The sequence below is a fragment of the Condylura cristata genome, unplaced genomic scaffold (genome assembly GCF_000260355.1).
Source record: "Condylura cristata isolate star-nosed mole 26May11 unplaced genomic scaffold, ConCri1.0 scaffold00005, whole genome shotgun sequence".
NCBI classification, from domain to species: Eukaryota; Metazoa; Chordata; class Mammalia; order Eulipotyphla; family Talpidae; genus Condylura; species Condylura cristata.
This window is the reverse complement of record NW_004567106.1, coordinates 24,760,104-24,775,038: the sequence shown is the minus strand read 5'-3', so window position 1 is coordinate 24,775,038 and position 14,935 is coordinate 24,760,104. Positions and strand designations below refer to the sequence as shown.

At 37.6% G+C, this 14,935-nt stretch overlaps 1 protein-coding gene and 1 pseudogene across 5 annotated transcripts in view; one reads left to right on the top strand and one right to left on the bottom strand.

Annotated features, from left to right (window-relative positions):
• LOC101625230 overlaps positions 1 to 4,970 on the bottom strand; it is a 6,136-nt pseudogene extending 1,166 nt beyond the window's left edge.
• Positions 4,950 to 14,935, top strand: part of TRA2A (transformer 2 alpha homolog (Drosophila)) — an 18,905-nt gene continuing 8,919 nt past the window's right edge. Inside the window, exons 1-4 of one of the 5 annotated variants that reach the window (XM_012720994.1) lie at positions 4,950 to 5,160; positions 5,676 to 5,765; positions 13,839 to 14,140; positions 14,435 to 14,568. Coding sequence is in view for 1 of the 5 variants with exons in the window: in XM_004677128.2 (XP_004677185.1) it covers positions 5,125 to 5,160; positions 14,435 to 14,568 (170 nt within the window). In the remaining 4 variants the exon portion in view is untranslated. Of the gene's footprint in view, positions 5,161 to 5,675; positions 5,766 to 13,838; positions 14,152 to 14,434; positions 14,569 to 14,935 lie in introns of all 5 variants that reach the window. The other 4 variants (XM_012720996.1, XM_012720995.1, XM_012720997.1 and 1 more) reach the window with 4 other exon arrangements.

The window sequence follows — 14,935 nt, the reverse complement described above, 5'->3', positions numbered from 1 at the left end:
TGCACCTCTGCCCTGTACCCCAGTTCTGTATGCACAAATAAATAAATCTTTAAAAAAATAATAATCTGGTCTGTTGCAGTACTTTAAATTTAGTATTGTCAAATAAAAGGGAAAATATAAGCATAAACTTATATAAAACTGCAGAGGACTAATGTCAATAAAAGATGAGGTTACCATAAACAAAATATGGAAACATTTATGTTTGGGACACCCATCTACAGAGACGCCCTAGTTACTGGGTTTTCAGTAAGCCTATACTGCCACCTGGTGGCTCTGAATCTCCAAACTAGGCGGTGTTCACGTGTAAAACTGATCTCCATCTTATTCTTTCTGCTACCATAACCCTCCTCTGATTAAGTTATGCAAAATGAATTCCTTCATAAGTTTTGAAGACCAAAATTAGTCAATGTATTAAGATCTATTAAGTTCCCAAAGAGTTAAGCAACATAACATCAATTGGTAGATGTGGTAGAGGTAGAATTTCAGGCACACCCCATTTAGTCCATCAAATAAATATACATTAAGCGTACATTCTGTCAGGCACTATTTCAAGTCCAAGGAATACTGCAGAGGATAAAATTAATGAAAACTTGTAGTGTATATTCTATGCAGCTTATATTCTCCTGGAGTGGTACAGAATAATTAAAAAAATTATACATACCAACCCTAATGCAGCTCACAAACACAATGTTGTAGAGGGGAAGTTATATCAGAAAACGTACTATATTAACTCAGTTATAGAAAAAAATTTAAGTGGAAAACATATGCATGTACTGTATATGTATGTGTCTGTGTGTGTGTGTTTATGTATTGCTTAAAGTATATTGTATGTGTAGACACCTTGGGAAGAGAAAGAGCACTATGAACATTTGCTGATTTCCATAGCATAAATATTCCCACTGTGGCTCGCTCTTGGTTACCCATGGTTTCATATCAGTTCACAAGAATCCTTAAACATTATTCCTTTGTGAGCCTGTAGCGCAACCTCCATTCTACCTCGCCTACTAGTCCCACTTCAGGTGCATGGATACGTCAATAATAGTAGTATGAGGAAACAATCAGAAGATGATAGTAGGTAAGGTAGTGGAAGTTTATGGAAATTCTGTCCTGCTTTCCTGGTAAAACAGGAAGGTAAGTGAGGGTAGAAAGATTTGAAGTTAGAAAAAGAGGAAAGAGGAAGAGAAGACCAAAATGGTGACACAAGAGGCTGCTGAAATCCCCTCCTCTTATGGATGCATCTGATATACAGCTCTACATGGAGTGACTCCCCTGAGGGAAATCCAGAAGCTGGCTGAGTGATTCCTACACGTCAGACAAATGAGAAAACACTCACAGTGAAATGGGTAGGAACAGCTGACATACTTTCTTGCCGTAAGTCCCACCCCGGTACAGCACGATAACATTGGGAGTGGATTTTTTACTCCCAGTTTCTCCCTGAGGGGCAAATGGTTTGTACTGCACATCTAGTGTCTAACTTTTAAGGCTTTCAACAGAGATGACCCTCCAAATTACCTAGTTCTGACAGCTAAAGGTTTCCTAATTATGACTCAAAATCCAAAGCATGTGTAATAAAGGAATTTGACAATATAAAGAAATAGTATACAGGGCCCTCCCTGGCGGCCCAAAGGGTTAAAGCCTAGCACTAGGAAGCTAGCCACAGCCTCTTCAGCAAGAGTTCGATTCCCAGCCAGGGAGATGACCCACATGGTGCAGCAGACCTCTCCTGTCTCACCCACTGCTCCCCTCAGCTGTGTACTTCATCAGTCTACCGGTTCTGTTCCCCATTCTGTCTCTGGTGAATCCTCTCGCTGCTCCTGTGCTTCTGGCCTGTACCCACGTTCGGTATGCATAAATAAATCTTTTCTTTAAAATAGCATGCAAAAATACCATAAAGTGGGAGAAAATATTTGTACTATATATTACAATTAAAAATCTATTACTCCAAATACGTAAGCAACTCTTAAAAATTGAGGGGCACAGGATAAACATCCATAGAAAAATGGGGGAGGGAGGTGAACATGAATAGACAGTACACAAGAAAGATATATTTAAACATATAAAATATTCAAACTAACCCATAATAAAAGACTATCAACCAATCTGGGGCAATTTGAGCAACAAAATAACGTAACCAATATGGTAAGACAAACATCCATTAACCCGTATTGATAAAAATAGTTGAATAAATTTAGTGAATGGATAATGGGGAAAGCCAGAAAGCTCTGCTTTAGAGAGTAGAATTCTAGTAAGTGCAGAAGGGACAAAAGAAATAGAAAACTGGGCCTTGCAGGTGGCACAAGGGATTAAGTCTTACACTGAGATCTATCTGCAGCCACTGTCGCATAAGCACACAAGTTCAATCCCTGGTCAGGGAGCTGAGCCACATGGCACAGCAGACCTCTCCTGCCGGGCCCACTGCTCCTCTCAGCAGTGTATTTCAGTCAATCTGCCTGTTCTGCTCCCCATTCTGTCTCTGGTGGATCCTCTCACCCTCCCCATGTCCCTGGCCAGTAAATATCACTAAACATCACCAGCAATAAAACATGTAATATCATGCACCTTCAGAAAAGATGCATTCAGAAGAGTACAGCATCATATCTGTAATATTCCTGCCAACACACATAACTTAAATTTAATCAGGAGAAACTTCAGACACATCCAAACCGGACATGTTTACCAATACGCTTTCAAATTTTCAGTCTTGAAAGTCAAAGACTGAAGGTGAATGACAAACAGTGGGAAACCACACAGATTAAAGGGGGCATGATAATCAATCCAATGTGTAATCTTGGGTAGGGTACTAATTAAAGGTATACTGGTGACACAGTTGATAAGATTTGAATAAACTTTGTAGATTACTTTATATCAGTTTTCTGATGTTGATCGTTAAAATTCATATATTCATATATTCGTTTAATATTAACACCGGAGGGAGTTGGATAAAAGAAAATCTGTGTACATTTATACAAATTTTTTTTTTTTTAAGATTTATTTATTTGTTCTTACAGAGCTGGGATACAGGCCAGAGGCTCAGGGGTGGTGAGAGGCTTCACCAGAGACAGAGCAGGGAGCAGAACAGGCAGATCGACGAAGTACACTGCTGAGGAGAGCAGCGGGCAGGTCAGGAGAGGTCTGCCACACCATGTGGTCACCTCCGGGGCAGGCGGGAATCGAACTCATGCGGAAGTGGCTTTAGCTTCTCAGTGCTGTGCTTTTAACCCGCTGCGCCACCAGGGAGGGCCCTATACAAAATTTTTAATTAGTACAAAATTATTTCAAAAGAAAAAATAGAACTTGTTCGTTCAAATAATTGTTGACCTTCAAAGTATTGCCTCTAAGATGTAGATAAAGTTGTGACAACTTTTTACTTTTACTTTTGAAAGTGCTTAATATGACACAAGAAAGTAGTTTCTTGCTACAATAATTTTTTTAAAAAACTCTTATGCAAATCATCAAACATACAGAATTAGGGCCTCCCTGTTAGCCTAAGTGTTAAGTCTCAGCACTACTAACCAACACAAAGGCCCTGGAAAGCAGTCCGAGTTTGATCCCAGGCCAGGGAGCTCACCCATATGGTGCAGCAGACCTCTCCTGTCTCACCCGCTGCTCCCCTCAGCAGTCAACCTACCTGTTCTGCTCCCCACTCTGTTGAATCCCTTCATATACACCCCCAAACTCTAGCCTACACCTCAGTTCTTGTATGCGTAATTTTTAAAATAAAATTTATTTTTCTATTCCTTTCATTTTCTGTAAACTGTTGATACCATCTAAGGTTTAATTTGCTTTGAGTTCAATTTGGAGGAAACTAGTTTTTGAATGTGCAATATATAAAGTTCAAAGTCACTTCAATTATTAAAATGATTCAGAACCAAGTATATTGATTTGGAGGTATTGATTACAAAGCTATAAAAAACAGACGGACAAGAAATTAAAGCACAGCAGCATGAAGCTGTCCGCATCCACAGCAGCATGAGTTCCATCCCACTTGGGAAGTGACCCACGTGGCAAAGCAGGTTTCTTCTGTCTCACCTGCTGCCCCCCCTCAGCAGTGTATTTTAGTCAATATGCCTGCTTTGTTCCCCACTCTGTCTCTGGTGAATTCTTTCACGCACACATCCAACCTCTGACCTGTTTCTCAGTTCTTGTATGCATAAATAATTTTTTAAACAGATAACTAAATGAAAAATACTAGTAAAGAGTTAAGCGTTATAAAATATATAGCAATTGTCTATAAGGCGGTACTGGAAGCAAAGAGAAGGCAAGGAACGTTAACTTTTTTTTTTTTTAGATGTATTTATTTATGCATACAGACTGGGACACAGGCCAGAGGTGCAGGAGGTTACAGGATTCACCAGAGACAGAGTGGGGAGCAGAACAGGCGGACTAATGAAGTACACTGCGGAGGGGAGCAGTGGGTGAGACAGAAGAGGTCTGCCGCGCCATGTGGGTCCGGGGCGGGGATCTAACTCGAACTCGAACTTGTGATGAAGTGGCTGCATTTAGCTTCAACCCTTTGAGCTACCAGGGAGGGCCTGGAACCTTTAACTTTTTATAACCCCAGTTACATACGCATTACAAAAGGCACTCATTGAACGAACGTAATAAGGTTCTGAAAACATCTCTCCTACGTCTCATAACTTTATCAAATATAATATTATTATATCAGTAATGGCTACGCTTCTAGGTTTTTTTTCTGTTCCATCAGGATCCACTTGGAAAACACAAGGTCAATAAAAGGTCACCTGGTGACCGAAACTCTTCAGAGTGTGGGATTAGAACCGAGTCTGACGTTCAGAGATCACAGTAAACGCCGGGTTCCTACGCGCGCGTTCCAGCAGCACCTGCCGCGGGCGGGCTAAGCCCACGGCCACAAAGCCTTGTGGGAGGCAGGTCTCGTGACGTCACAGACGTCCCTCCCCCTTACGTCGCGCACTAGGGAGGCCCAAAGATTCTGGCGTAGCCGGCGCCATTTTGCCGGATCCCGCGACCGAGTGGGAGTGGAGTGGAGCGGCCGTTGTTGCCGACTCTTTCCTCCTCCCCACGGTCCAGTCAGCGGTCGATTAGGCCTTCGGCCCTCAAGCCGGCACTTGTCCCTTATTTAGTTCTGGGGAACGCCTGACCGACATGAGTGATATAGAGGAGAACAACTTCGAGGGCAGAGTGAGTACAAAGCCGCGGGAGCCGTCTTCGGCGGCGGCCCGATACTCGGGGTTTCACGGGGAGCAGCGCGGTCGGGTGGGGTTTCGGGGAGTCCTGCGGGGGCCCGCGGGGAGAAGCCTCTGGAGCCATCGCGGTGGCTTCCTCACATCCCAAGATGGCTTCTGGGTTACACTCCTTCCCCAAACACAACCTACCATCCCCTCCCCCCTTTTTGGAGACGGACTGGTACCTGGACTCCTGGGTTCTATTACCCGCCACGGTGCGCCCTCTCTTCTCCCCACCCCCGAGGCCTCCTTATCTCTGAGGTGTGGGTCCCGTCGCGGGGGGGCGGGAGGAGGCGGTAGGGAGTTTCCCTCCGGCCGGATAGTGGTAGGTGCTTCCTACGGTGGCGTTTCTGGCGACCCCGAGCTTCGTAGAGGGTCTCGGGGTCGAAAGTGCGCGGGGCTGCTGTCCGGGCGGGGCGAAGCTGGCGTGGGACTAGCTGGGGCCTGTGTCTCCTTGGCTCTCTATTGCAGTGAGCGGCCGCGTCTCTGTTGGAACCGGCGGCGTTGCGTCTATAAAGGCGAAAGCCTTGAGGTTGAAGGTGGGACGAGCCTAATGAAGTGGTTAGTCAACGACCGCACCGACCCTTAAGCGTTCTTAAGACGAGAGCTGTGAGGGGAAAACTACGCAAGGAGCCCTTTTCCCTTAATGTCCCTTCTCCTCTCCTTTCACTGCAAAAAGAATATGGAAATGCCTTAACGCCTTATTTTTCTAATTCCTTGATGTTGGGTTTTCTTTTCTTTATATCTCAACTTCTAATGCTTTTCTTCCTGTGACCTTTCATCTAAAAACTGACCACTCCTTTGCAGGTTGTTAACGGTAAACAAAACAAAACAGGGACTCATCTGTTCCAAACTTACATAACTGAACAAATTTCATGGCTCAGTATTTTAAAAATAACTTGTCAGTTTGTTCTCTGACTCAAAATGCTACCTGGAAGTTTCGGGCCCGATTCCGCGCTTTACAGTCCATCATTGCTTCCTCCCCCCATCCCCACCCCCCAAGAGGGCCCAAACATGTTAATTATCTGGGGTCGACGAGTGTAACCCACGTGAAGATACACTTTTCTTGGCTTAATTGTACCAGAAAATTTATCAGTTTTTGAGTTATGTTTCCGAAGGTTTGTGGCAATCGGTTGGAGTGAGTTAGTGTGAAATCCTGAAAAGAAAACAAAACCCCCAGGCAAATTTTTGACTGTTGTGTTGGTGTTCTTGTCACTAGGGGAAGCGCATAAAACACTGAAAGCGTGTGCTGGAGGAAATGAATTTTGTGTTTTTGTTTTGTTTTTTTTTTTTAACTCATGAAATAAACACCTGGAACTGGAAAGTTAAATCAGTAGGTCACTAAATAGCTTCTTGTTCTTTTTAGAAAGCACCCAAAAGCTACTTTTAATACTTAATAAGAATGGATTTTAAAAATAAAATTTAGAGCCTAGTTAGTTATAAGTAGTTCACCTAATTTTTACAATGAAAGTAGTATTGACTATCCTAAAAAAACTTAGTCATGTAATAAATATTGGTGGCAAGCTGCTGCTTCTCTTAGGTAGTTTATGCCAGGGCATTTGCTAGCCTTCCCTCTTTCCTTCCTTTAATTTAATTACATTTTTTAAGTCATCAAGAAGAGAAAGGGAGCCAGTTCTAGATTATTTTTGTCACCTTATCCACTTAAGAAAGTAATACATTAAGAATCCTACCCAATTTTAAGCTGACATGTAGGTAAGCATTAACTACTTCAGTAGGGAAAAAAGAAGATTTTACCTCCCTCCACCTTTTATGGTGTTTGTGGTCATAGAAAATATTTTTTCTATACATAACAGACACCCAAGTGTATTTTGGTGTGAATCAACTGAGTAGGTTAACTAATACATTCACTCAACTGTTATATTTTTTTGGCACTGATCTTTCATCCAACCACAGACCAGCAGTTTGAAGTTTTAATAGAATACAATTATTTTGTCCTTACCTTTGTATCTGAAGATACCTAAATGTAGTAGCCATTTAGAGGCTTAAAGAATTAACAAAAGATGTATGAGGAGCTTAAGTATTGTATTTAACTTTTTAACTAAAATTAGAGTACCATTTACAGTAAAGTATTCAGATGCCATCTGCTTTATATGAAATAAACAAACAAGGCACCCTAACCCCATCTTCCTGAAGAATTAGAGGGTAACTTTCTAAAGACTGCAAAACAAAACTCATTGAATGGGGTAATACTAATAATGGCTGCTTTTATAGCATTTTAGAATCTCCTCCCCCCAAAAAAAATTTTGCTATTTTTCCAGTTTACTGCTTACAGTGTTCTTGCAGAGACTGGTGTACTCGTATTAATTCAGAGATTTAGAACAGAGCCAGACTACTACAGCCAATCCCAGTTCATTGTTAATTATGTATATTTACTGTGTATATTTGCACTTGGTTTTGTTTTTTTTTGTTGTTGTTGTTGTTGTTTTAAAGAGCACACTACTTTAGTATCTCAACCATTAATGGAATTTGCTGAAAGCAGCTGCTGGAGTTTAATTTTCTCTTAATGTCTTCTATTTTTAAGTATTGGCTTAAAAGAACTGTGGGAAAGAAAAGGCTGAGTTTTGTTATTGGTAACTCTAATAGTTAATCAACTAGGATTCCCTTTTTCCCTGTGGTGAAACTTTGTTGATCATCTGCTACCTTTTTAGTAAAGGCCAGGTGTTTTTGAGGGAAAGTGAACTTTTTTTGAGATGTTTGACATGACAGCTCAAATCTGGGTAAAAGTAGGTATATGATCAGGTGTTGTATGATTAGTAAGGAATTCAGAAACTTTCATAAAATAGGGGGAACCGTAAAGCTTTATCTAGGATGTACATTTCAAACTACATCTTATGATAATTGTATGAGTGGAGCAGATTGCTGAATTAATGAGAAATAAATTTGATTAATAGATAATGGGAGGACTTGAGATCTAGATTTAGGAATTTGGACTTAATCCAATATTCAGTAAGTCGCCATATGTAAAGAATAGAGAAATACACAAAAAGACCAGTGGGCCAAATGTGAAATATTTAAGGAAAGAAGTTATGAAAAACGTGATCTAAACGCAATAGCACTGGGATGTAAAAGAGATAATTTCAAGAGATGCAGTAGAATAGTGCCATTAAAATAAAGAGGTCCACTAAAGTAATTTGGGGCATATATAACAAATATTTTAAGTGGAAATGTCTTTTGGAACTGGGAGTGAGATGGGCACTTGCTGTGACTGCATACTATCTATCTAAAGAGTGAGTTTGCTTCATATTCAAATAAGTTAGGTTTTTTAATCTCATTTGGTGTTCCTTATAGAAAATAAAAGAATGGAAATTAAGCTTGAGCCCCAGTGTCGTCACATATAATGACCAGGTGTCTTTAGTAGAGATTCATGATTATATAGTTCAATCGTTGCAATTCCATAATGGTGGGTTTTGTAATGCAGAAGGGGAAGGATTGATTCCACTTAATTCTTGCCTCCTTTTTTGAGCTCTTTATGGCTCAGGTAGCTGGAATATTTTTAAGACACACCTAGTTTTCCCTTTCATAATATAAAATAATTTACAAAGGGGAAGTTAAAAACACAAATTTCTTCTGTACCAATTTTATATAAAATTTGTGTGTGTGTGGAGGTATTTTGTTAAATAACAGTAGTATGAGCAAGTTTGTTGGGGTTTTTTCCCCTCTGGTTTGTATTAATGGGGGGTGCTGGCTGTTGCAATTCAAAACCCATCTGGGCGACTAACTCCTTATAAAAAAAGTCCTTTTAAGATTTTCTCTTGATGAAATTTTAAAATAGTAAGCATGAGGGTACTGATGAGGTTTGCCCTCTCTGCCACTTTAAGTAAAAATGTAAATTGAGTCCTTAGATATATGTCAGCACTTTGACTTTGAAAAGAGTTCAGCTTCTTTAGCAATATAACTTACTGTTTTTTTCACATCAATCTGTTAGAAAAAGGTGAGGCTTTGTCATATATTAGGGATAGTACTACACTTGAGAGTCTACTTGTTGTAGGTTTATTTTCCAAAAGTTAATTTCCATCATTTATCCAGTTAATGCTTTTTTGGTCCATCCGCTCTGCCCTCCCCATCATTTTAACAGATTTTTGTGTTTTGGATTCTTTCGATGAAGGGCGTGGAGTGGAAGGCATGGTTTTATGTATTTTAAGATGACAGGGTTTTAAAAAGAGCAATGCAAATAATTGTGCCAATATCATAACTAATTTTACAGATAGCTAAAGAACACCAAAGGATTTAAATATTTAGGAATGAGAGTCACTGAAAAATACAAATGTTATTTGTGGACTGATTTTTATAAATGAATTGAGGTTAATTTACCTGTGATATTACTTGTGTAGGGATAGCAGTATGAAATGGCCATGAGTAATCAGAATCATTGTTTTCCAGAACTTGTCTCTGACAATGTGAAAGTCTTCTCTTTAATGCTATTAAAGAATTAGCTTTGAGGCCTTTGTAAAAGATATATATTATATTCACATGCTGTGTGAATTGATAAAAGTTGTTACTTGTTTACGTGTCAAATTTAGGAAGACATAAGTGGAAATGAGAAAATGGTAAAGGTCTGATAGGGGAATGAATCAGTATATACTCCCAAAAAATTAGAGGGAGATAATGAACTGTAGTTCCCTCTCTCTCCTTTAAAGTCTCCTATAGTAATGTATGATTCTTATTATCTTAGGATTCTCAACAAAGGTGTGGATGATGTAAGCCTGGTCAATCTGATGTAGAAGTTAAAAGTTTTTCCTTAAAACTAAGCCCTGTAGTTTTTCATATTCAAAACTCAAATACTCTCTGACACTAGAATTTGAGAACATTACAGAGAATGCTGTAACATATCCTTAGTTTGCTTTTAATTGCTATTTACAGATTTTTTTATATTGCTAAGCCATATCAATCCTTATGAACTTGTTTTCTACACCTTTGAAAGTGCCGCTTACCTTTTTGGAAATTACAATTAATCTTGACATAAGCTGGCAGATTTATGAACCACCTTTGTACAAAAGATAGTAAAGTTCACAGGTAATTTTGTGGTTGTAACATGAGTTTAAATTTAATTATACATGTATAAACATCAATTCGTAAATAATTTAAGGTTCCCAAAGTTACTCCAAGCTTTAGAAAACAGAGACACAGATTATTAGGAAATCTGTGACTCTTAATTTTAAAGCAAGCCTTTTAATGATTTTAACTTTACTAAGAATGTAGCATACAGAAATGACCTTAAAAGGAAAATTATTTAATATAGTTGGTAATGTCTTTATTTTAAAGAGTTGTTCTAACAGCACTTGCAGGTTATGAAGACACTATTTTCGTTTAGAAAGTTCTAAGAGGCTGTAATGAAACATTCTGTCATACTCAACAAGAAGGAAGTAGAACTACTAGTTCTGTAAACGGAATTTAAAGAACATGAAGGAATTTAAAGAACATGAGTAAACACAGGTTTCTCTCTAGTCAGAATAAATGTTTTCTTCTGACAGTAAAAACAACCCCCCCCCCCCACCTACATGATCTCCCTAAATGCCTGTTGTGTTTCTATGGAAATAGCTCTCCAATTTCATAAAATAATAGGAAAGTACATTTTGAAAGGGTTTGTTTTTAAAACTTATGCTATATTCTTTTGGACTTGAATTTGTGTAAACTTGGCATAGAATTTGCCTTGCAATAACACTGAGTTTGGTTACAGTGTAGCATTTATAATGGTTTATGTGTTTAATGTTTTTAAATGCTGAGCATATATGTTGACATTTTTCCTTCCATCTATCATGACTAGTTGTATTACGACACTTGCCATTTTTGCTTGCTGTGGAATTGTTCATTCTGCAACATGTATTTAATGACCCTTTCTTACTAAAACTGTAGTACCTGGTTATTATGATTGTTTACAATGTGTAAAATACAATTGTATTTTAACACAAGAAAGCTGATCCTTAGCTTGATTTGGAAAATGTAGTATTTTCGTAGTATTGGTGGTGACCGCCTCCCTCTTTGTTTCCTTCAATTACCAACAGAGATACTTTGGTAAAAGCTAAAGAGGACACCATTTAAACAATTTGTACTGAGAGCTTTTGGCCTAATTTCTGTTTTATAGTAGGTATGGTAGACTGAACAACTAAAATTTATTTCAAACTTAATATGATTTAGTTGAATTGTTAATCTACCATTTCAACCAGGAAATGTTTTTAACTGTTGGATCCAGATTACTGAAAAATTTGTGGAATTTAACTAAACAGCTTTAAGAGCAGGTTAAGTGTAACCAAGTGAAATAGCAGGTACCACCCCTTCTAAGTGTTTGACTTATTTTTCTTTTTGCATTTTAATTCAGTCTTCAAATTCTGGAGTTTGGTGAATTTCTGTGAGAGAATTGAAATTATTTCATAATGAAGACAAGGGGTAGCAAAGGATACTCCAGCATATCCATAAGGGTATTATAATCTCATTTCTAATGCATAGTTTAGTGGAAATTACATTTATTTGGTACCACATTTTGAAAAATAAGTTACTTTAAAATGGTAACTAATTAATACAGCCATCTTATGTGAAGACTTTACCATTTCTTAAAATGACAGGGCATTTATTCATATTATAGTAAAAATATTTCTTAAGAAATAAGTCTGTGCTTCGTGGTTTATTCTTTAGGTTAAGTTTACTGATGGTTGATAAATCTCTTAAGTTGGTTTTCGGATAGTGACAGCTATAGAGAACTTTTTTAACCATGAGGGAACTGATGAGGATTAAGATTTTCCCTGATGTAAAACTGAAGGGTAGGTACAGAGCAGAATAGAAACTTGTGACACTGCATATTTGAAAGAAAAAAAGCAAGCCTTTTACAAATATGTTGATCTCTTTTATATTTTAAGACTTTGTTAATAAACTATGAGGGAAAAAATTTTTTCCCATTGAGTCATTAAATTAAAGGATTATAGAAACAGTTATTGAGTTACCTTCTTTATATTAATACCTAAGAAGAGGTAGTTTTCAGCAATGACTATACTTATAAAGAAAGACTTACAAGTCAAAAACACTCATGTTTGGACTATAACATCTTTATCATGGGCTAGAAAGTTTCAAGTAGATATTTAAGACTCGATTTTTGGATTTAATACAGATTTTACAGTGTCACAGATCACAAAGCCTGCTAATATAGCATAACAAGGGCAGTTGTGATGCTTATAGAAACTAGTCCATCTACTGCTATTCAGCAGTAACATAAGTAAGTGACTGTTACACGAGGGAATCTGTTTCATAGAAAGGAAAGCCAAAAAAGAGAGAAGATACTCTTAACAGTTTAGTTAATGAAGCAGCCTGTCGGACTAAAGTTACCAGCAAATTAGCATACTTTTTTTTTTCTCAGTTGCTACTTTTACAGTTTCAATGAAATGGAAAAGCTAAAATTGCTGTGCCTATCTATTCCAGGCATAGTCCAGGAATATAGACAAGTGTCTGAGGTGTGGTAAAAGACTTATTGTAGATAGCTAAATAGGAACAGTTGATACTAAACCAAAGGTAGCTATATTTTTCAGCTTTGCTTTCATTTGAAAAAGTAAATAGGCTTAGCAGCATTAGTTTTGTTCTTTTGATATATCAGTCTTTTGACATTAGAAGTGAAGTAAAGAAAAAGTTTTAAGGAAGTAGCAAGATAGTTTTATGGCATAAATGAAAATTGATGTGAATTGAATTGGGATCGAATTTACACTAATCACAGAGGTTTAAAGGGGTAGGATAGAAACCAAACTGTCTATCCTACTTTGGTTATAAATGCCTGTTAAAATTGTTAAGTAAAAAAATAATAATAATAATCAATTTTAAATTACTTGGCCTGGAAAGCTTTGATTGATCCAACATTTTCAGAAGCCAGTCCCTTTTCTACTATAACATATAGTCACTGAAAAGAGCACAGGTATGCATAACTGAAAGAAATACACCCAAAAAAGGAGGTAGGGTCAAGATAAAAACCATGATGCTAATAACATAGTTCATGGAAAATACTGACTTTTAAGTGACTGAGTTGCAAAAATATGTTTTAGCAATTACAAGCCAAAGGGGAAATTGTAAGAATTCCTTGCTTGCTTCTCCCCTTCTTTTCAGTAAGCTTGTTTGACATAATAGTGTAACTTTCTGGTTAAGTCAGAGTGAGCAAAGATAGTGGTCAAATAAAACTGAAGATGTGATTTTATTGATTTTTTTAATTACATTGTTTCTGATAGTTTGTGAGTTTAGGTGTGTGCAAATATTTTAGCTTAGGTACTTTGTTTTAGCCAAATCTTGATTATTAACATGGCTTAGTGAAAGCTTACATTAAGAACATTAAGAAGCTTCAGGTTATAAATTAGTGAAAACAACCAAGTGGGGGGAATAAGAGTTAATGAACATGAAAGGGGAGGAGGGTGAAGAGTATGGTAAAAGCATTTAGAGAAATTCAGTAAATTTTCTTTGTTAGAAACTAAACTTTTGAACAATTTTAAAGATTATAAAATTGTTTCTTTTTTTTTTTTTTTAAATAAACTAGTTATTTGCACTTTACCTGCTGGCTTTTCCATTTGGTAGATAACATTCTGAACTCCAGCAGAGTTTTATAATCCCCACGTGCTTAAATATACTAAATGTTCTTTTTCCATTAAGGTTAATGTTCGTGAAGAAATTGAAGAGTTTTTTCCAAGAATGTGGAAGATAAATCAAGATAAAAGAAGGCTAATGAAAAGTATTAAAGATCAGAAAATTAAAATTGAATGGGGGAAAAAATTGAACAGAAGATTGGTCAGATAGAAGCCCTTGAATATTTTTTTTAAGGCTATTTTGAATTGTTTGAATTGGGGAAGAATACACGAAGTATGAAAAATGAAAAACTCAATGAAGAATGAAGAGAAGTAGAAAGCAAGAGTGAAGTAGAATTAAAAGAATCTGGAAGAATGAATGGGTCCTAGGTTAAGTAAATGTATGGTTTATGTTCCAGTGTCTGTATGATCAAGTTGTAGATGAATTTGCATGATTACTTAGTTAATAGAGAATTGGTGATCTGGTTCAAGTAGGGAATTATTGAGGACAGTTAGCAGTATTAACAATGGGTTGTTAATGAGCTGAAATTTTTTTTTCTGGAGGGTGTTGCCTAACCATTTGTTTTTCAGGAGCAATCAATATAAATAATTACGGTACTTTAAATGTTAGGTGTTAGGCATCTACGTGACCAGTGCCATTTGTAATACTGTCTTCTTTGTTAGGAGTCTCGCTCTCAGTCAAAATCTCCAACTGGAACACCTGCTCGTGTAAAATCGGAGAGCAGGTCAGGATCTCGTAGTCCATCAAGGGTTTCCAAACACTCTGAATCCCATTCTCGATCAAGATCAAAATCCAGGTGAGTTTAAAATAGTATATAAAATGCTTTCCTTGGATCTCTTGATGACAAAGTGGTTTTTACCAAATCCCTCTTTTTGTTGCCTTTTAAAAATCATGAAATAGTTTTTTCTCAAACTGAAGTTTGGAGACAAATAATATATTCTAGATAAATACTTATATTCAAATCATCTCTTGGTCCATTTAATCTTATCACAGATTGACTATTAAAAATTACACATTGGGGCCCTCCCTGGTGGCGCAGTGGGTTAAAGCACAGCACTGAGAAGCTAAAGCCACTTCTGCATGAGTTCAATTCCCGCCTGCCCTGGAGGTGACCACATGGCGTGGCAGACCTCTCCTGATCTGCCTGTTCTGCTCCCCGCTCT